The following is a 20,972-nucleotide window of genomic DNA, read 5'->3' on the forward strand; positions in this document are numbered from 1 at the left end:
ACATAAATCTAAAACCCAAAATGTAGCAATCATGAATGAGAATCAATTAAGAATCTGAAATCAAACAATCCCAGAAGCCAAATATTTGTTCAGATTCAGAACCAGAGAGGGTGGAGTTGGAGGTTGAAGAAGAACCTCCTACCCTAATAAACCACCACCCTCTTCTGGTGTTTGGGGCAACAACTTCTGCAGCTTCTGCCATTAGCTTCAATCCAACGTGCAGGTGTCAAAACTTGCTCATAAATATCGATGGTTTGATGTTTGATTTCCAGTTTCTTGCTCATACACTTTCTGTAGGCATTTGATCAGATTGACCTTGGAGAAACTCACTGGCTTAGCGATAAAACTTGAAAGGTCACAAATCTTTTATATGTTACAATAATATGTGACAAATAAATAAGAGAATAACGAAGTTCACACATTGTTCTTGCACTTCAGAATGTCAAATCATGAATCTGCAGTTCCTTTTTCTCTGTTTTGAATTTAAATGAATGGAATAGAATGGCTGCAATGCTTTTAAATCAAATTACCAAAAGTAAAAGAAACGTTCTTGCAGTGCTGGGTTTCGAAAGAGCAGAGAAGATATGGACTATTTGGGGTTGAAGCCAAATTGGGGACTCAGGAAATGCTGCGACCATGACCAAACGAGATTTTTGATCACTACTGCTGTCTTCATGGTCGTTATACTTGTGGTAATCTCTTTCTCTCTGATTGATTATGGAGACCGCTGTATGAAAATGTACTCTGGAACTGTGGTCAAATTTTGTCACAGTAGCTTCCTGGAAAAGGAGATAGCTAATTACAACTGTTCTTGTGTTACTGAGTAACTATGCATACCGCTAGTGTTTTATCAACATTGTTCTAAAGTAGAGGCATCTATTCCCATGCTGCAGAAGCAACATAGGCCATACATTGCCTAGAAGAATTTCACTAACTTTGAATACAGAATACTCAAGTCTGCAGTGCAATTTATGTAAATGAAATCAGTCATCATTTTTGTGTAGCTATGGAGGACAGTAGTGATGACCCCATTTAAGCTAATAACCGTGTTTCTCCATGAGGTGAGCCATGCTTTGGCTTGTTGGCTTACATGTGGGAAGGTAAGAACTTCTTCTGATACTTTTCATGCAACTTTCATAGCTCTCTCCATTGATGAATGGTTGGCTTGCTCTACCATATATATTTTGCTGAACTTAAGACCGGCAGTGATACATATTAATTTGCAGGTGGAAGGGATTCAAGTCCATGCAGATGAAGGTGGAGTTACACAAACCCGTGGCGGTATATACTGGATAATTTTGCCAGCCGGATGTATAATTCTATCACTGACCATGTTTTAGTTTTTTTTTTTTTTTTTTTTCAGTTACTTGCCTCTGTGTTCTCCACTTGGGGAATATACTGTATTCTCCACTTGGGGAATACAATGAGACCAAAAATGCTTTAGCATTTTACTGAGTGATTTCTTATCTCAAATCAATCTGAACAAGTACTGGTATAATTGTAAGCTTTCTCATGTATCCATTTTGTGGCACACCAGATCTTGGTTCATCCTTTTGGGGGATGACATTGATACTTGCATCTACAAATGGAATTACTACACAAATAGCTGCCGGGTGTTTTACTTTTGCTCTAGTTATTGTGCTCTTCTTAGCTAAAAATGTAAGTATTAAAAAGCTGTCAGTTACATTTTGAGGCTAGGATGCACCCTTTAAAGTGTTTCAGATATAAAACACTTTAGCAAAGGAAATCCCCGCTTTCTTGAAAAACCTAAACTGATTCTTTACCTTTTGTGTTTGTACTGCTTGATAATTTACAGTGGACACTTCGAGGCCTTTGTCTAGGTACGCATTTCACAAGTCCAACCCTGACATATGACTACTTCATGATGCAATATGTATAATTTGAATGCCTTTTGACCATTACATATTGTTCCACCAGGTTTCCTATTACTCTTTAGTCTAACTTGGTTTCTCCAAGTATACACAGTTGTTCGTATTCTACGCGAAGTGATTCTGTTTACTGGTAATTGCAAGTCACTTGTTATTGATTACCGAAGTAGCTTTTGATGTATAATAGGTTAAGGCAATCTTTTGTTTTTATCAATCACAGGGATAATGAACAGCTTGTTTTCGGTTTATGGTATGAGTTCAAACGCTATCTGATCCTCAATTTTACTTCCTGATTTGGTGACCTATCATACTTGCATTGTAATGTGTGCGATGCAGATATCTACGACGACACCATATCCCGTAGAATCAATTCCAGTGATGCTGAGAAATTTGCAGGAGTGTCCTTGCTGTACTGGTTGTGGTTGGGGTGTCATTTGGTGAGCCTCATATCACATTCAAGCAGAAATGATCTAATTAGTGTTCTACATCTAATGTGTGTTTCCTTTTTGTAGGGGCTTCTTTTCTTTTGTGTATCTTTGTGTAGCTGTGTACCTTGCTCTTGTCATTTTGGCCAACAAGCCTTGACCTATACATTTTTGTTGAGATATTAATCCCACATCGGGAATATGAAACCTTACATGTGGGTTAATAAGGGTTTAGGCCACTCCACCCATTGCCAATTGGTTTTGGATGTGAACCCTATACTACTTTATCTTGGTATCAGAGCGGGTTACCCACGTCAACGTGTGAAGCCCAAAGGCCACACGAACTCCACATTACCCTAAATGTTATCCACGTGTTAGGCTTGAAGATTCGTGTTGAGATATTAATCTCATACATCAGGAATATGAGACCTTGCATGTGGGTTAATAAGGGTTTGGACCACTTCACCTATTACCAATTGGTTTTAGATATGAACCACTCAGCTTCAACATTTTCCCGTTGTGTCAAGTTGCAGATAGTCCTGCCATGAATTTTGATCATCAAACACACTATGTAAACCTCGGTTTCGATGCCGTCCAGGGTGTTGGGTTCCACAATACCACTACTGCTGGTAGGGGATACATTGGTGTCACTTAGGCTTCTGAGAGAAGTAGTTTTATTAAGGACACTGTACAAATACCAATGTCTTGCTGTTCTCAACTTCTACTCATGAAAGTAGTCTTGTGAAGTAAAACAATTTTCTTGTAACTGTAAGTTAACTAGACATAACATACAATATCTAACTTTAAACACTTCTATCAGTAAGCTCAGATTAGCTTGGTTATCCTAGTTAAAAACATGAATCTGATAATAAGTATGATTATCCTAATGTCACTAACAAATCAAACAGATTCACCCACTCGATACTTCTGAGCATTCCAATCCTTAAATCCAAGAGCTTTTTTCTGAAAGGAATCACAGTTACATACATTGTAATTAAGCTTCAGGACAAAAGAAGAACAATTGAAAATTAACCGATTATGTTCTAAGAGCATCTCCAACAGCTTCCCTAAATTCTTAAAATTCTCCAATTTGGAGAAGATTTTAGGTGTTTTGCTCCAACAGATTCCCTAAAACTTTCTCCAAAATGGGGAATGTGATGAAAGAGAAACCCAAATTTCCCAAATCTGCAACATTCTCCAAATTTTATAGAAGGATTTGGGGAATCATCTTGAAATCTCTAAAATAGAGAATCTGTTGGAGTTGTAGAAGAAAAATTGTTTGAAACATTGACTTTTGCTTTCCTATAATAGAGAAATTATGGAGAAGTTGTTGACTAAATTTTAAAATGACGGGATCTGAGAGGGGTTAATACGGGAAACCGTGTATCCCGCAAAGACAGAAGTCTTTAAAGTAAATAGAGCATGGACCAATGTCCTGATTGGTTCAACAAAGTTCGAGAATTTAATTCTTTATGTGGTAAATAGCAAAGTTAAAGGTTCTTTCTTGTTGGTTCTGACCTTCTAAAAGTTCAAATCTTTTCTGGACTGAACTCCAAGTTTTGAATTCAAATTCATTAGAACTTACCCAAAATTTGATTTGTGAATGTTTTGTTGTGTGTAAAGTGTAAAGTGGGTTTCTGATGGAGCCGAATTGGGGACTCAAGAATTGCTGTAACCATGAGCAAGTGGTGTTTCTCATTACTGTTTCTGTCTGCACCGTTGTTATACTTGCGGTAACTGCTCGTCAATCTCTCATTCTCTCTGTTATCTCTATTAGATAAGAATGGTGTTCTTCTGTTGGATTGAATTTGGGTAGAGATGTAGATGAGTGTGTTTTGCTTTTGTTTTGATGTGTTTGAGAAGTTGGGTTGTTGGCTTGATCTGGGTTCAGCTTTGTTTTTCAAGAGCTTTTCAAAGTTTAGAAATTTATGATGCCGAGCACTTTCGAATTATGGAGGCTAATTTCTAGTTCTTGGCAAATTTTGGGACTTGGGATCTTTGGCATTGCTTCCTTGGTGATTTATGAGTTGTGCATTTTCTCAAAGCAGAATAGTGAGATGGATACATTGTGCTGTTTAGTGATGGAGGTTATTGTTTTGTTGATTCTTGTAGCTTTGGAGGACAATACTGCTGAGACCGTTTAAGCTTGTAACTGTGTTTCTTCATGAGGCTAGCCATGCCATTGCTTGTAAACTAACATGTGGTCATGTAAGAAGCTATATTCTTTCACACTTTGAATTACAAGTTTTGTAGTATGCAGTATTCACATTGAAATTGCGCAACTACATTGATGTAAATGCTTTAGGAGCCCTAGACCCTGAAAATCTCACTGTAATGAAGGGGAGAGTCATCTTGACTCGAACATTTTGGGGAGGTGGAACTCTCAGCTATTAGTGGCTTCCTAATTGGTTAAAGTTAGAATAACTTACGTTTAGTGAAGGCAGGTAATGATATAGGTTAGTTTGCAGGTGGAAGGGATTCAAGTTCATGCAGATGAAGGTGGAACCACACAAACCCGTGGTGGTGTATACTGGTTAATTCTGCCAGCTGGATGTAAGTTCACTTTCTCCTTTCCAATATTTGTGTTTTTAGTTAATGGCATGATTGGCATCTATGGTACTTCTCCATTGGATGTGACAATTCTTTATGTGATCAAGCATAATGCCTAACTTTCATGTGATTTAGAAATTTTGGGTTAAATTTTATCAGTCACTCAGTCTGGATCCTAATAAGTCTCATCAATTCTGATCTTTCTCATCTCTTTGTTTATGTGCCATACCAGATCTAGGTTCATCCTTTTGGGGGATGCTCTTGATTCTTGCATCTACAAATATCCTTACAGCACGGATAGCCGCTGGATGTTTTCTAGCTGCTCTATTTATTACACTCTTTATAGCTAAAAATGTAAGTACTACTGATAACTGAACGTCTTTTACTTGATACTGACTGTTGCATGTTCAATTTAAACTGCACTTATGAAGCATTTGGGACTATCAATACGTTTAAACTGTATTGCATGCAAATTGAATGCATCAATATGTCATGTAAACTGATTGATGACAGCACGGAATCCTATATTCCTGAGCTGATTCCATTATTTGCCTTAATTCAAAGCTTGCTTCTATTGCTATTTAAACTCCTTCTCCTTTTCTGTTTGTGTTCCCTGCTTGATAATGTACAGTGGACACTTCGAGGACTTTGTATAGGTATGCGTACCACATTGCAATAAAACATCTCTTATGACCTCTAGCACTGGATGCAATACGGTATTTATATTGTTTGTGTACCTATTTACCACCAGGATTCATTCTTTTCCTTGGTGTAATTTGGGCTCTGCAAGAAACAACAAAAGTTCGTATACTTCGGTATATTATTCTGTTTATAGGTAACTGCAAGAGTTCTTGTTTACCCTCTATAATTACTTTTCTTTCTTTTGAAATATAATGATCATTATTTTGTCTAATTGCAGGTGTAATGAACAGCTTATTTTCGGTTTATGGTATGAATCCGTAAAGAAATGAATTAGATGATTCTCAAGTTGACCCTATGCCTTACACTTATCATGTAATGTTACAGATATCTATGATGATCTGATATCCCGTAGAGTTCATTCTAGTGATGCTGAGAAGTTTGCAGAAGAGTGTCCTTGCTGTACTGGTTGTGGATGGGGTGTCATATGGTGAGCTTCTTATTGTTAATGAGATTGCTGCATGAGGAACTCCTTTCTTCTTCTGTATTTACTTTTAGTTGCAGTAACAAGCAGCATTGCATCTTTTACAATTTTCTAATTATTTAAGCTTGACTTATAGGGGCTTAATATCTTTCTTGTTTCTCTGTGGAGCCATGTACCTTGGTCTTGTGATTTTGGCTTGAGGTATGTTTAGGGTTATAATTCTTTCCTTCTTTCACTGTCATTCTAAACAGCAAATGTACACTTCTGTTATGTGACCATCACAATACTCTGAAGTTCCAAATCAGAATCTGTAATGTCATATATTTGTGAAGTTTCCATCCATCTCATAGTTGCCGTTTGGTTGCGAGTGATTTGCTTAGTCATCAACCACTTAATATTGGTTCCCTTATCTGTGTTTCTATCTTTTGTATCTTAATGTGATATAATTTCCTGCATATAATTTCATGAAATTCCTACAGTGGATTAGTCAATAATTATTGCTGCATCAGTGCAGGATACAATAATGTGCTGAACAAGATTCAATCGCTGGAATGACCTGATACCAATTTGTCTGTGGCTTTGACATACCATCTCTGGAGTACCTTCTCATTTTTATCAAGGAGATTTTCTGATCATCTTAACTCCTGTAAAATCATTTTTTTCAACATTATGGAGCTCACATATCTCATTTATGACAACAAATTTTGTTTATTGGGCGTGCTCAAGCTCCAGTATCCCACAATCTTCTGTGCCAAGTCCTGATGAAGTTTTCTTTCTTTTTTTTTCTGTTTTTCAAATTTGAATTTCAACAACCATGAGTCATGACCCTGTTTACTATTAGAAATTTAACAATCCCACTCCATCCTGATCAAGTAAACACGACCTTATGATTTGGACTCTGCTTTTGAAATTTGAAATTGGCTTCAAAGTTCAAACTTCTAAATGATCATCCCTTTTGTACATTATCATAGCAGGTAAAAAAACAATGAAGAAATAATTTGGGGTTTTCTTTTTCTTTTTTCTGGTCATGACTATCATTCGATTGGGGGTGGGGTGCACGAGGTTATTCCAATTTGGTATGTACACGAGTGAAAGAATAGTTCAGTTCAATTCATTTGGACAGTGGAGACGTAAATGAATAGTAGAAACAGACTTGACTCTTATGATTGTACAACCAAGTTTCTGTCTTTTGCATAAAAAGTAGAACAAGGTCTTCGTCTCTCAATTATACGGACAGACATCAGTCAGATGAAAATAACAAGCAATTGTGACTCAAGTCTTGGTCTCTGTCTTTTGCGCCCTTGTAGTAGTTCCTGCATAAAAATCTATGAAAAAGAATGAAGATGAACAAATTTCTCTACATATATATGTTTCCATTTCAAATGACTGCTACAAAAAAAGCTAATCGAGCTTAGTAGCCAGATCATTGCTTGCACTACCAGACTGTTTGAGCTTGCTGAAGTAAGTTCTTATTTGTTTCTTAAATGTTTGCGCATTCTTTGGTTGTATGTTACTTGCTTTCTTATAGGATTATCAAGTAATTTCTTTTAGTTAATTGATTCCATGCCTTTGCAACTTGTTTCAAAGTTTCAGGAAATAATATTATAATCATAGTCATGGCAAATGATATAGAAAGCAGTAAAAGCACCTGTTCAGAGATTGAAACTTCGGATAGTGTTACAGAAGATTACGAGTGCAAAGCTATTGTTGAGGCATTGAACACTGCAGCAAAGCTTCGCATTGATTCACTATGGTCTGCTAAGTGGTGCATTTTCAGAGTCCCCAAAGTGCTTCAGAGGCATAAACCTGAGGCATATAGACCTCATGTTGTCTCAATCGGTCCCTTCCACCACAGAGGTGAACAATTTCAACCCATTCAAGCTGTGAAGCAATGGTATTTACATAACCTTCTCTCACTCCGGAACATGAGTTTGAAAACATTGATCCAAGGCATTGATAATATCTCTGAGTTTGAGAAACGTGCTCGTGAATGTTATGCAGAACCACTTGACCTTAACCACGATGAATTCATAGAAATGATGGTAATTGATGGTTGCTTCCTGATAGAACTATTTCGGAAACATTTCTATTGGTCATATAGGAAGGTCATTAAGAAAGATCTAGTTCCAGCTGAAGAACTAAATATCGACAAGGACCCTATATTCAACATGGATTGCATGCTCCAATATATTTTTCAAGACCTTATGCTACTAGAAAATCAGTTACCTTGGTTTGTTCTTGAGTGTTTATTTGGTCTTACCATGGAAAAACACGTCAGCTATTCTCTCAATGAACTTGTGCTTGTTGCCTTTAGGTCACAGCGATCACTGGCATGTAATCTGGAGTTCTATCTTCGTCACACTAATGATGATGACGGTGATGAAGTTTTGCACATACTTGATCTGGTAAGATCTGCAACAACTTATGGATTCAAAAACCGTGAGCTAATAACCAGCTCAGAGTTAATATTGCCTCCTGCAACTCTTCTCTCAAAGGCAGGTATTAAATTCATAGAGAGCACTGATTGTGGCATAATGGACATGGATTTCAAAGATGGTGTTTTTGCTATTCCACAACTGTCCATTATAGAGTCCACAGAACCATTGTTGAGGAACCTCATTGCCTTTGAGCAATGTTGTCAGGGTCGCTCTCCGAAAGTGACATCTTATGTTAGTATAATGAACAGCCTCATCACTACCAGCAAAGATATGGATCTTCTTTGTAGGAAAGGTATAATCCGGCACTATGATCCCATGTTCTTCAACAAGCTTCTCAATGATACGAAACTCAACAATTTCTACTTCACTGGACTGTGTAATGAAGTGAACAAACATTATATTGTTTCATGGAACAAGTGGCTAGAAAAGTTGAAGCGAGATTACTTCTCCAACCCATGGGCAATCACTTCTTTGGTTGCAGCCTCCATCTTTCTGGTTCTGACCTTATTGCAGACCACATATACCATTCGGCAATACTATTCTCCTCGCTAGTGATGATTGTTAAACTAGTTTTCTCTGTAGTATTCATTTCCTTGTCAATGTATTCAATGTCTTTTGATATTTCAAATAAAAGATGGATTTGCATGAGTAGTGAAGTTCCTTTATTATTCGTAGCTAGGTTGTCATCGTCTGAGATGCTTCTAACTTGAGCTTTCGGAAGTCATTTCCCATTTCCTTTCCATTTTTGTTGAATATTTAGCTCAGAAACCATTTCTCACTTATGTTAGTTCCATGCCTCAGTGCTTCACTACAGTCTGTTCCTAAATGAGCTGGGAGTGACTGGATCACACAAAAACAAGTGCATGCAAATTTGATCACCTACACATTGTAAGCGAATATAAAGAGATATATGTATGCTGGAATCAGGACTAGCTATACCAAGGAACACGAGGAAGATGAACAATTCTATGAAACCCTCGTCATGGGATTAATTATACAAGGCCAATGCCATCTAAGTAGCTAATATTTCTAATACTTTCTTTGCAACTTCGCAATGAGCCAAAGCATTCTTTGGCTGCAAGCACCTGTTCGTTGCCTACAAGGCTACAAGAGTTGGACAAATGGTTGAGAACTTCATCAGCGGATAAAAAGAGTGAGAACTTTCTGCACAGTTTGTCTTATAAATACTAACAAGGAATTATAGTCATGGAAAACCACAAAACATCAACTTCATCAGCGGATAAAAAGAGTGAGAACTTTCTGCACAGTTTGTCTTATAAATACTAACAAGGACATTGAAGCATACTAAGGAATTATAGTCATGGAAAACCACATCGAAAGACGTAGTGATGAGCATGATAGTTTGATTGTAGTAAAAGATGACAACAAGAGCACAGAAATTGTTGAAGCATTGGAGAAGTCCATGAGCACCATGCTACGCAGTGATTCACCCTTGTCTGCTAAATGCTGCATCTTCAGAGTTCCTGAGGTGCTGAGGAGACATAAACCAGAGGCCTATCAACCTGATGTTGTTTCAATAGGACCTTTTCATCGAGGTGGAAAACAATTTCAGCTTATGGAAGAGGTGAAACAGTGGTATTTACAGAACCTTCTCTCGCGTCTGAATATAAGTTTGAAAACTTTGATCCAAGGCATTGATAATGTTGTCGAATTTGAAAAACGTGCACGTAGATTTTATGCACAACCACTTGATCATATTAGCCAGAATGAATTCATAGAAATGATGATACTTGATGCATGTTTTCTCATAGAACTATTTCGTAAGCTTTGCTTCCCGGATAATAAGCTTTCTGTTACAGGAAGTGTTCAAGAAACAGATACCGGCAATGACCCTATACTGAACATGGATTGCATGCTCCAATATTTATGCCATGATCTTTTGCTACTAGAAAATCAGATACCTTGGTTTGTTCTTGAGTGTTTTTGTAATCTTACCGCACACAATTCTCCCTACCCTTGCCTCACCATACTAGTGCTCAACTTTTTCAGCTTAGAAGCATCACTGGCCAGTAATTTTAAGTATTATTCCGAGCAAAATTCTAGATACAAAATCTTACACATACTTGATCTAATCAGAACTGCAATAGTTGTCCCAACCAGAGTCTTTTGGTCTAGTCACATTACATCAGAGTCAAAATTGCTTCCTGCGAACAATCTCTCGGAGGCTGGCATTGAATTTAGAACGAGGGGTGCTGCTGAAAGCATAATGAGCATAGATTTCAGAGATGGCACTTTCATGATTCCGCAACTAGCAATCGGAGAGCTGACTGAACCATTGTTCCGGAACCTCATTGCCTTTGAACAATGTTATCATGGCCGCTCACATAAGATCACATCTTATGCCCTGTTGATGAATTACCTCATCAGCTCCAGCAAGGACATGGATTTCCTTTGTAACAAAGGAATAATGGTTAATTGGTTGAACTCTGAAGATGCTTCCCAATTTTTCAGCAAGCTTTACAATGACACTGTTCTCAAGCATTTCTACTATGGTAGACTCTGTGCTGAAGTGAATAGGTATCACAAAATTACCTGGAACAAGTGGCTGGAGAAATTGAAGCGTGATTATTTATGTAATCCATGGAAAATTATATCTTTGGTTGCAGCCTTCATCCTTCTGGTTCTCACCCTACTGCAGACCACATACACCATTTTTCAATACTATCATCCTCGATCAAATTGACATATTGATTACCACATACACCATTTTGCAATACTATCATCCTCGATTGATTTATTGTGTAACAATAATACCTCGCTTCATTTTAATGTATGAATGTTAAGCTCACACATTTTATAGCATGGACAGTGAGATGATTGAATTCCAAAACAGATCGTTCTCATACTGTTAGAATTCTACCTTGACTGTCCCTAATAGAGGTTAAACAAGGGAATAAGTTGGAGAAAGACTGAGAATTAACCTTCCTATGTTTGTTTGTTAGAGTGAACATGAGAAATCATAGAATCAAAACCTCAAATTCTCAATCTCAAAGCTTAAAAGCCTACATTAAAATAACCATACTCAAAAGATAAATATCTAACAATGAAGAGAACAAAATTCATGAAAAGACTATTCTAGACCGTGCCCTCGACATCAAAAATTTAAATTGTCTGACTGCCAAAAAGCAGTTCTTCAGAGACAGAACATGGCAGAACAGTATTTAGAAAGTGCCATCACACAATATTTCTAGGCCTCAGTGATGGGATATTCAAAAACAACATCTTTTCCTGAAAGCTTTCGGTAAACTGCAGAAAAGCTCTCCAGCTTATACTCAGTGTTGTTGCGCTCTTTCGGGTCGAGGAAAACCTACTCAACAAAAGAGAAAGATAGCAATAAGTATGAAAGCAATCAGACAGAAACATAATACTCATACATGCACTTCTCTTAGAAATCAGTTCAAACTTCCATCTAACCAGGCAGGCAATCTTCAGAAACTAGTTCAATGTGTTTCTACTTTTTTCTAAGACTAATCTCAATAATTTCAGAGTGTCTACTACCACAGTACAATATTTTGTGCTTCAGTAAGTCATTACAGTTTACCTTCATGATCTTGGAACCATCAAGGCGATATCTGATGCGCTTGCCAACAATTTCAGCAGGCAAAACAACATCCTCCAATACTGCCTCATGAACAGCAGTCAGGGTGCGAGTGCGTGGACGTTGAGCAGCAGAGCCTTTTTTGGGAGGCCTCACAATCCTACGGGTGGCAATCAGAATAACATCCTGCCACATAAAAACAAAATACCAGATACATCAGCAAATTTTGCATACATGTCATTTGTATCGATTGTGATAAATAATGACAAGAAAACCAATAATAGCAGCTCAAAACTAATAAGCAAAAGTGTGTATGCACAATATGTAATGCCTACATGATGACAAAAGAAAAAACAGTAATCACCTTTCCACTGAACTTCTTCTCAAGCTCCCTGACAAGCCTAACATGGATCTTGCGGTAAGCCTTCCTCAATCTAAAAGGAACATGGATAACAACAGCCTTCCGATTTCCAGCAACATCAACAAGACTGCATCAGAACGAAAGAGTATTAATCATACAACACAAGACAATCTAACAAGCCAATACATATACGTCCAATAAACCAGCCTTACGCTGCAGAGTTGATGTACAAGTCCTTCAAGTCACTTTTCAGCTCTTGGTTGGTATTCTCCAGATCAAAGAACGCCTGCACACATAAAAATAAGTCATAAGTAAAAGAAATCATTACCAAGAGAAATAATCATTAAAAAGACAAAATGCAGGGCTTACCTGTGCAACAGACTCCTCAAACTCAGAAGGTTCAGCATCCTTATCCTTGTGGATCTTCTTCCTTGCAGTGAACATGTTGAAAAAGCCTGCCCAGAAAAGCATGAAATATATTAGCACTCACGGCTAAACAGAATTGATGTAATTCATGAACGCAGACAAAAAAAACTGCTCCAAACACCAATGTCACCGAACCCAAAATGCCAATAGAACCAACATATCTAGTGAAATTCAATAAACATCAAACATCAAAAAGTTATCTAAATTCAGAAAAGATGAAAACAGCAACAAATGCTACAATTCGTTTAAGAACTCATCGGCTTTTTCAATCAGTCAATCCAGGCTTAATTTGAAATAAATCTCATAGATGTAATATAATCGATTTCTCATATTTTCTCCTAAAAACACAGCAATCAAATAACTTGGGTCACCCTCATAAGCTACAAAGCAATCAAATTAGCCATATGGGATATAAGATGATAGCTCTAGAAACGAATTGAAAAGAAAAGCTCATAACTTTGCTTAGTAATAGAGAACAGAATTTAGAGATTGGATTGAGAAGACGAAATGGGATTAGGGTTTTACCTGAAAGAGAGATCTGCCGCTCAGAGTGAGTGAAAGCTTCGACCTTTGGCTTCGGCACACACTGCAGACAAGAGAGAAAAACCCTAGGTTTCAGAGTGAAGCTATTTATAGGGAGGATGGGGATGGTTTATTTGTAGATTGGACGGCTCAGATTGACCGGGTACTTTCTAGGCCCAAAATAAAGTAAAAACCCAAAATCTGACGAGTGCACGAGAGATCAGGCCCAGCACTAAGCCTAAGGCCTGGTGAACAACCCGATGGATAGAAACTATAAGCCCGAACAAAATAAGTGTATGAAATGATATTTTCTGAGTTTCTGACCCAAATTGTTTTGGCAGGCAATCATCGTAACATGTTTTCGATCCGATTGGTCTAGTTGCTTCATTGGTGAGTCGGACGTGTTATGTGAAACAATTACCTTGCTCAAGACTAGCTCCACCATCAATTGCATGACTGTAGGGGATTGACGTGGGTATGTCATTGTATTGATTGTGAACTTGTGATATTTTGGATATTAATGATGCGCATAATTGTTACAACACATTCATGAGACGACCGCTCCACTTAAAATGTCTTGTTAAACCATTCAATTTAGTTTTGTAAGAACGATGTTTCTTCTCACATTTGATGGCACGTTTCTATACCATTTTAAAGTAACGGCAGGTATGCAGTTCGTATGTGTTTTTGGGACACTAGTGAAAAGCATTGGCAACTTCCCTAAAACCACCAAACAAGCAAGAACAATCACCATATGTTAAGGTCTCTGATGTCCGTGATGAGAGTAGTCAACCCACTATGGAGTAGTTCTACAAGGTGATGGAGAGCCTCTGACCAGTCAAGTTGAAATTCAATTCAGACCATCTTTCTTGCTAGTGATCATGACAATTCTCAATTTCTCATGCCCAGCTAGCTACACACCCTTCTCCAATATTGTGCTGATAAGTTCTGAGGTAGCTACAAACCCAGCTAGTTCAATCTTTGTTGGCTGAGGGCCTGTGGCTCTCACCCTGACTTCCACCATTGACGACATTAGTCAGTTATTGAAATATTGAAATGAATTTTCGTTATTGACAAATGAGTAAAACGACAACCGCCCATACCGGCGACAGTAGAGAGTTTTATACAAATTGATCTTCTCTATTTTTCTTTGCCAAATATATGTCATATTATCATGATTCATGAATGTAGCTCAGGATAAAAGAAGCTTTTGCAGAGATAACTGATTAGTCTTTATCAAAATCTATAGCAACCTCTCCTATTACACACATGCTAGTTTTGAAGTCTTCATATACACGTCTGTGCATACGTAATATGAAAGTTCCATACTGATGTAATGTGGCTGACAAGTGACGACTAAGTTGTAGGTTGATCCAGATTGAATGTATGCATTTCTGAAAGATAATATAACACTGTTTGTTTTCCATTTTACAAAATCCAATTGCAGTCCATTTATATGTCTTCTCATAAAGTTGGTGGAATCCATTGATCCACAAGACTACTACAGCAAGATCTCTTGCTTCCTAAAATTGACTAGTTCAGTCAAAAACTTCTCCACCACCCCACTAAAATGGGGAAGAAGAAAATTGGCTGCTGAAAACATGGAACATCGTATAAGGCTGTGACATAATCAAAGCATGTATCAGAAACTTCTTGCATTTTACATCTCAAAAGTTCCTTAGGATTAGTAAGCATCACCAGAAACAAAAGAATGGGGATCCGAGATTCAATCCAAGAAAAAAATGCACATTAATATTGATGGAAAGTTTAAACAAACAACTTGCACTGTTCTGCAGTTAGGTTGTGGAAAATCAACAAGTACTGTTCACTTGATAAATGATTTAGATACTAATCTATATTAAAGAACATATTGATCAGTTCAGCAAGGGTTGTCTGAAAATAAGTCCCTCAATCCAGATATAGAGCGTCCGATCCAAAAAAAAATTAATTGGGATTGGTTGGAGAGGCCCGTGATCTTGTACAATATAATTATGTATACCAAAAGTACTCGGCCGAGGGGACTATTCATGCTAACACCTTTGCAATAATTCATCCATGTTCCACATGCTACATGAAAAATCAGTTTCAAGCCAGTTGCTTTCACTTTCTGGCACATAGTAACTTTCAGCAGCAGCAGAATTCCCAAAGTTGGAGACTTCCATGTCATGGTCATTGGTGTATACATTGTGATCATTGTGCACCATGGCTCCACCAAAAGGACTAGAAGTATGATATTCTGAAAATTGAGAAGTGTTTGGCGTCTCCATTGGTAACTCTGATGGCAAAATGCATTCTGTGTTCTGCTTTTCGATGTCCAAGTTGTATTCATATCCGCTCATGTTAACAGCTCCTTGCTCATGAGTAAATTGCAGTTGTGGTGATGGTGCTGTTATTGAATGCTGATGAGAAGAAGCTAATTGGTTTTGGTCTCCTATCTTCTGCAGCAATCTAGGCATCCAAAAGCACCTAATGATATTCTGAAACTCTGTGCTGTTGGTATCAATCTTAAGATGTCTTGCTTGTTTCTGCACTCTAGTTCTCCAGTAGTTCTTGATTTCATTGTCTGTTCTTCCAGGTAAGTATTGCGCAATTTTCGACCACCTAGAATCACAAGATGAATGAAAGTTTAAGTATTTTCAACTAGATTAAGCATAAGTTGAAGAGCTGGACTTTTAGATGAGCTGAACTAAGCACACACCTATTTCCCCACTTGGAGTGAAGGTCAAGAATCATGAGCTGTTCTTCTGGAGTAAGGTTTCCACGCTTAACATCTGGTTTCAGATAGTTTAACCATCTCAATCTGCAACTCTTCCCAGTTCTTCTCAATCCTGAAACCCAAAAAATGAATAATTAAAATTGAGCAAGAGGGGCCGGAGCAGTACTACTAATACTACTAGCTAGGAAAATAAATGCACTATGATGAACTACTAGATTACTAATCATGATCAGCTTGCAAAAGGGTTGTAATTACCTGCACGATTTGCTAGCAGATTCCATCGGCCTTCACCATGACGAGCTATGTATTGAATCAGAAGAGTGTCTTCTTCAAGAGTCCATGGCCCTCTCCTAAGTTCATTGTCATCTTCACTGGAACTGCTGCTGAAGCTTTTAGTGTTAGTAGACATGGCAGCTAGCTCTCTCTTTGCTCTTGGAGTTTGAAGCAAACTATGCCAAACCAGACTTGTGTATCACCAACTAATCCAAATCTTGAACTAGGGTGCTATATATATAGATGATTAGAAACCCCCTATTTTTCAAATTACTATTGTATCCAAAAAACTATTTCAAGAAAGGTGACTTGGGAAGACCAAAATTCTCAAACTATTTATGTAGCTGCTTCCACTGAGCTTCCAAATCCATTAGTCCTTTGGAAAAAATAATATTTCAAGCTCACCTATTAACCACAAAATCAACCCTTGGAAGTAAACAACACTACCGGACTTGCATAAATTCCTGGTCAATGTAAACTCATTCATCGATCATTTCAAAAATGTTAAATTTTGACAATAGCTTCATCGAATGATGGGACTGCAATAATTTCAATTCAACTCAGATCTTAGAACAGAAAAGATCACATCCATTGCTATGTACTGAAAGTGAGTGTTGCATATCACTTTGATAAGAATGAATTATTACTTGAGTAGTGATTTTTTTTTTCCATGATATATTTTTGAATTTTAATGCTCTTATTTTAGTTTCTTGCTTCTTGTTTTTGTTATTTGTAAACATGGAAATGATAACGAAATTGTTCAAGATAGCTAGAAAGATGCAGATAGAGCTGTCATTTGGAAAATAAGAAATGTATGAAGTGCATGTATTGGACTTGATGTAAACGCTAAACATTGCAAAAACGCATGTGGGTAATATTGGGCCGGGACATGGAAGAGTCCAAGTTTACAGATATACTTATGATTTTATGAAAGATGACTTTTGTGGAAAAAACATGATCTGGTTATACAAATTCATCACGGTTATAATTAGAGGGAAGCTGTTTCTTTAAGTTGACACCAAGTACCTCCAAGAACCCAAGTCTTGAACAGCTAATGTTCAAACAGGCAATGAGAGATTTGATCATCTTTTGAAATTTTTGACCCCAAGTTGAATTGGGTTTGGTGGGTATATAGATGATGATGACCTAGCTTGGCTTCTCATTTTGTTGCAATAAAATCAACACAATTAGACATTGGTAGTTGTAGTGAACTAGTGATTATGGGTATTTGCTTCGACCTACATTTGAGGTCGAAGCTCGAACCCTCACCTCAAGTTATGACCAAAAGAGCAGGGTACAAAAATGGCTAGAGTTTTGAGTTACTAAGGAGGGTGCTTCAATGAAATTAATTGAGAAATTTGTTCTTACTTTGAACATTCCCTTAGAATTTCACTTGTTTACGGAATTAATATCATATATATCCTACACCTATAGGGCTACAGTGCCTAATATGCACAAAACAAGAGGTATAGAGAAATGAGTTGTCAACTTCTTTCAAAGGAAAATGGGGTACGTATTCAACGTTTCAAAGTTCGTTCTTTCTTTCTAGATGATCTAAACCAAGATGCTGATAGAATATGAAACGTGCTTGACTGAACAAAATATTCATATGTTACTACTTTACAAAACTGCACACCCAAAAGTTTGCTTCTTGTTGGTGTTTGCCTTCTTGTGGATTTGAGGGGGGCGGCATTTTGAGCTTTTACTTGGAATCTCAGAACCTCTTATCACCTCCTTTTATTTATTTCACTTGGTTGTCATATGATGTCTGCTTAACTATGGAACAGTGCAATCCCCTATGTGGTTCTTGTTCCTCCAAACCCAATAAGCTTTGAGGACAGACTACAGGAAAAGTCTGCAGATTTTGTTAACTGCAGCTAAATTTGACTTTACAAAGGTACTGTAGATTCTCTTCTGTGTATATCAGTATTGGAATAGTGCTAGTTTGGTGTTTCTTGCTGAGTACTTGATGCGTCCCATTTTACCTTGGAGGTTATGCTAACTAGCTAATAGGGGAGGTTCTAGTCCTAATTAGGCTCAATCATAGTCGGCAAGAGGTATATACAGTAAGATCTCAACTGTTTATATGCTACAAAAGTTGGTGATCAGAAGTAGTAATAATCCTTCTAATATAGTAGAGTACAACTAGAATTCTTGACGCTGGAGCCGAAACTAGAGGAGGAGAATGAGGCAGGCTAGTGTAGACAATCTATTGAACAACTCGATCACTCAAAGTAGTGCTTATTCGATGATCACTAGCCCGCCTCAATCGGGATAGTGACTAAACATCAGCTCATGAAAACAGTTTATGTGATTAGTAAAAGATCAAAACCAGCTCATGAAAGTTCAAATAGCCCTTTACTGGTTCTGTACTGGTCAAACAACAGATACAGAACCAAACAATGGGCTAGAATGAAACTAAAAGTTCATCACCTACCTTCAAACATTTATATAATCTTGAGTCATTCTTAATCAGGCTCCAAGTATATTTAAATCTTAGGAAAGGGACTTCGAAATGATAAGCACTGAAAGGCCGAAGTCCAAGACTGTGCAGCAACCAGCATGACATCAAAACCTTGCCAAACTGGTGTGCTTAGATATATAGCAGCCAGCCAGCTAGACCTGATTAAAATACATCCTCATGTTGATTAAAATACATGATATGTTAAACTTGGGGGCCTTGTGCATGACATTGGAGTTGGATAATAAGGACATATCTGATGAGGGCTTTCTTGATGACGATAAGTTGTTGACAGTGAGAGGATTATTGTGATGATTAGGCGTGATTAACGGCGGGTACTGCCCAATTAACATGATTGGTTATATAACAGGAAGCAACAAAGCTTATTTGTTGTAAAGATAACAACAAATCTGATATCGGATTATACTCAATCCAAACGCAACACACACATGCTGACATGTAGTTTTAGCAATACATATTTCATCTTGCAAACATATTGTGCGGTGAGCTATGTCTTCATAAGCAGTTAAGCATAGTATAACCTAGCTAGCTAGTTTGGTTCATTCTACACAGGTTTGGTATTACAGTGACTAGAACTCCAAATCATGCTAGGTGATTACCTCAGCTTGGCTCTGCGGTACTAGCGTTCTTACATTACAAGAAAGATCAAGGCGCATACATTCACTTTGGTCTTTATTGATATGAACAGCTAGCTACTTTTTGTATTCTCCTCAGTTTCAGATCTCAATTTTTTGACCTTGTACCAGTATGTTGAGATATCAATCTCACAGCGACAAGCGTGACCCGTGGATCATCCTTGTATCGATACTGTTCTAACGTAACCACCTTTAAGGTGTTAGGTTTTAATCACAAAAGGCATCGATACAATCCTCTCCAACAATAAAGATTTGAGCCATTCCACCTATTGCCAATTGGTTTTGGATGTAAACCACATATTACTTTATCAAGCCCAATGGGCCACTCTACCATTGTCAATTGATTTTGGATGTGAACCTCAGACTATTTTATCACAGTAACCAATTCTGAACAAAATAATAAGCAAGAACTCGATACAGGTCTATGCTTTTGATTCTACACACCCAATATTTTAGTGAGTTGTGACCAGGGGCGGATCTACCAAGGAGGCTGTATAGGTTGTAGCCTAGACAACAATTGTCTAACAAATCCTATATGTTTGTGCATAATGCTTTGAAATCCAAGTTAGTTAAGTTGATTGTGCTTTTTGATTTGAACCTCTCTCTGCCCCCAAGGGCATGGGTTCGATTCCTGCTTTCCTTTCTCTTCTTTATACATTTTCTTTGTTTTATTTTCTGTTATTTTCTTTTTCCATGCAATAATTTTCTATTTTCTATCAGTTTTAGACTTTTGGTACTTTCCTTCTCATTTTATTTATTTATTTATTTCTGCCTTAAGAGAATTGGGTTTAAAGAGATATTGAAATATGATTTTGATAAAATACAATATTGTTTCCATAATTTTGTTTCGAAACATTATTGGCTAAAAAAATTTGCATACAAGAGAGGAATTTAGCCTAGACCACATTTCATTTCTAGATCCACCACTGGTTGTGACTTGTTGCTAAGTAAAACAAAATTGTGGAGGCCATGAGTTCGAACACTGACATGTGTGAGGAGCGAAAAAGAAAATTGTTTGTGGACAGCAATGCAACAACAATCTGCAATATAATTCACTAAAATTGCTGAGGATGCAACCAACAATTCTGCAATTGACAGCAACTCCATCCCAAATTCCCAATAAGGTTTAGCCCTTAATGCTTATTGCTTACCTCCAAACCCTCTTGCCTGCCTTTTGGGTTTTCTCTAGAGCAAGGGCGGCTCCGTTAGGGTATTCTTCTCAAATTTTGCTATTCGAGTGTGATTAGTTTATCATAGAACTCTAGACTATGGAGCAACTAAACCTAGAAAAAATAGAATATCTTTTAGAGGACTAGAACACAACCATGTTAATTAGAATGGGAGAAAGGATGTGTGCATGCAGCAATCATGTTACGATTTAATAATACATCTGATATGTTAGATTATTTTGAGCAAACTTTAGATGACATGATATTTGATTTCTTTCAAGCATGGAAAGTAAAGAACCCGCAACAACATTAAGCAGCCAAAGAAACTTTTAATATAGATACTTGGTTTGTTAAACTTATTAAGTATGAGTTTTGAGATCATAATAGATTAGGAGATGGTAAAA

General features: G+C 37.4%; 5 protein-coding genes and 1 pseudogene across 5 annotated transcripts; 4 read left to right on the plus strand and 2 right to left on the minus strand.

Annotated features, from left to right (window-relative positions):
- The first annotated feature begins 584 nt into the window (after window positions 1–584).
- LOC101312549 lies at window positions 585–2,474 on the plus strand (annotated as a pseudogene).
- A 1,340-nt stretch (window positions 2,475–3,814) lies between these two features.
- Window positions 3,815–6,698, plus strand: LOC101293594. Its single transcript, XM_004300466.1, has 10 exons — window positions 3,815–4,047; window positions 4,427–4,522; window positions 4,783–4,867; window positions 5,097–5,218; window positions 5,496–5,520; window positions 5,616–5,699; window positions 5,784–5,813; window positions 5,891–5,993; window positions 6,124–6,188; window positions 6,502–6,698. Exons 1-9 carry the CDS (start codon window positions 3,955–3,957, stop codon window positions 6,185–6,187), a joined length of 702 nt encoding a protein of 233 aa, XP_004300514.1. The 5' UTR covers window positions 3,815–3,954; the 3' UTR covers window position 6,188; window positions 6,502–6,698.
- A 905-nt stretch (window positions 6,699–7,603) lies between these two features.
- Window positions 7,604–8,977, plus strand: LOC101312840 (UPF0481 protein At3g47200-like). The gene has a single exon (XM_004301776.1). The coding sequence runs from the start codon at window positions 7,604–7,606 to the stop codon at window positions 8,975–8,977; it is 1,374 nt and encodes a 457-aa protein (XP_004301824.1).
- Window positions 8,978–9,746: 769 nt separating this feature from the next.
- On the plus strand, window positions 9,747–11,129 carry LOC101313128 (UPF0481 protein At3g47200-like). The gene has a single exon (XM_004301777.1). The coding sequence runs from the start codon at window positions 9,747–9,749 to the stop codon at window positions 11,127–11,129; it is 1,383 nt and encodes a 460-aa protein (XP_004301825.1).
- Window positions 11,130–11,404: 275 nt separating this feature from the next.
- On the minus strand, window positions 11,405–13,378 carry LOC101293886 (40S ribosomal protein S7-1-like). Its single transcript, XM_004300467.1, has 6 exons — window positions 13,297–13,378; window positions 12,715–12,800; window positions 12,558–12,631; window positions 12,349–12,472; window positions 11,988–12,170; window positions 11,405–11,753 (listed from the first exon to the last, which is right to left on the minus strand). The coding sequence occupies exons 2-6, from the start codon at window positions 12,787–12,789 to the stop codon at window positions 11,634–11,636; spliced, it is 576 nt and encodes a 191-aa protein (XP_004300515.1). The 5' UTR covers window positions 12,790–12,800; window positions 13,297–13,378; the 3' UTR covers window positions 11,405–11,633.
- Window positions 13,379–15,028: 1,650 nt separating this feature from the next.
- On the minus strand, window positions 15,029–16,477 carry LOC101294178 (transcription factor TT2-like). The gene is made up of 3 exons (XM_004300468.1): window positions 16,265–16,477; window positions 15,992–16,121; window positions 15,029–15,894 (listed from the first exon to the last, which is right to left on the minus strand). The coding sequence occupies exons 1-3, from the start codon at window positions 16,416–16,418 to the stop codon at window positions 15,324–15,326; spliced, it is 855 nt and encodes a 284-aa protein (XP_004300516.1). The 5' UTR covers window positions 16,419–16,477; the 3' UTR covers window positions 15,029–15,323.
- Window positions 16,478–20,972: the final 4,495 nt, after the last annotated feature.

The sequence above is a fragment of the Fragaria vesca genome, linkage group LG5 (genome assembly GCF_000184155.1).
Source record: "Fragaria vesca subsp. vesca linkage group LG5, FraVesHawaii_1.0, whole genome shotgun sequence".
Classification (NCBI taxonomy): Eukaryota; Viridiplantae; Streptophyta; class Magnoliopsida; order Rosales; family Rosaceae; genus Fragaria; species Fragaria vesca.

Coding starts and splice junctions, on each gene's coding strand:
- LOC101313128 (XM_004301777.1), top strand. CDS start 9,747: ATGGAAAACCACATCGAAAGACGTAGTGATGAGCATGATAGTTTGATT.
- LOC101294178 (XM_004300468.1), bottom strand. CDS start 16,418: ATGTCTACTAACACTAAAAGCTTCAGCAGCAGTTCCAGTGAAGATGAC. Junction 16,122..16,264: donor TCTGCTAGCAAATCGTGCAG/GTAATTACAACC, acceptor TTTGGGTTTCAG/GATTGAGAAGAACTGGGAAG. Junction 15,895..15,991: donor CACTCCAAGTGGGGAAATAG/GTGTGTGCTTAG, acceptor TTGTGATTCTAG/GTGGTCGAAAATTGCGCAAT.
- LOC101293886 (XM_004300467.1), bottom strand. CDS start 12,789: ATGTTCACTGCAAGGAAGAAGATCCACAAGGATAAGGATGCTGAACCT. Junction 12,632..12,714: donor TTGAGGAGTCTGTTGCACAG/GTAAGCCCTGCA, acceptor TTATGTGTGCAG/GCGTTCTTTGATCTGGAGAA. Junction 12,171..12,348: donor AGAAGAAGTTCAGTGGAAAG/GTGATTACTGTT, acceptor TTTATGTGGCAG/GATGTTATTCTGATTGCCAC.
- LOC101293594 (XM_004300466.1), top strand. CDS start 3,955: ATGGAGCCGAATTGGGGACTCAAGAATTGCTGTAACCATGAGCAAGTG. Junction 4,048..4,426: donor GCACCGTTGTTATACTTGCG/GTAACTGCTCGT, acceptor TGATTCTTGTAG/CTTTGGAGGACAATACTGCT. Junction 5,700..5,783: donor GTATATTATTCTGTTTATAG/GTAACTGCAAGA, acceptor GTCTAATTGCAG/GTGTAATGAACAGCTTATTT.
- LOC101312840 (XM_004301776.1), top strand. CDS start 7,604: ATGGCAAATGATATAGAAAGCAGTAAAAGCACCTGTTCAGAGATTGAA.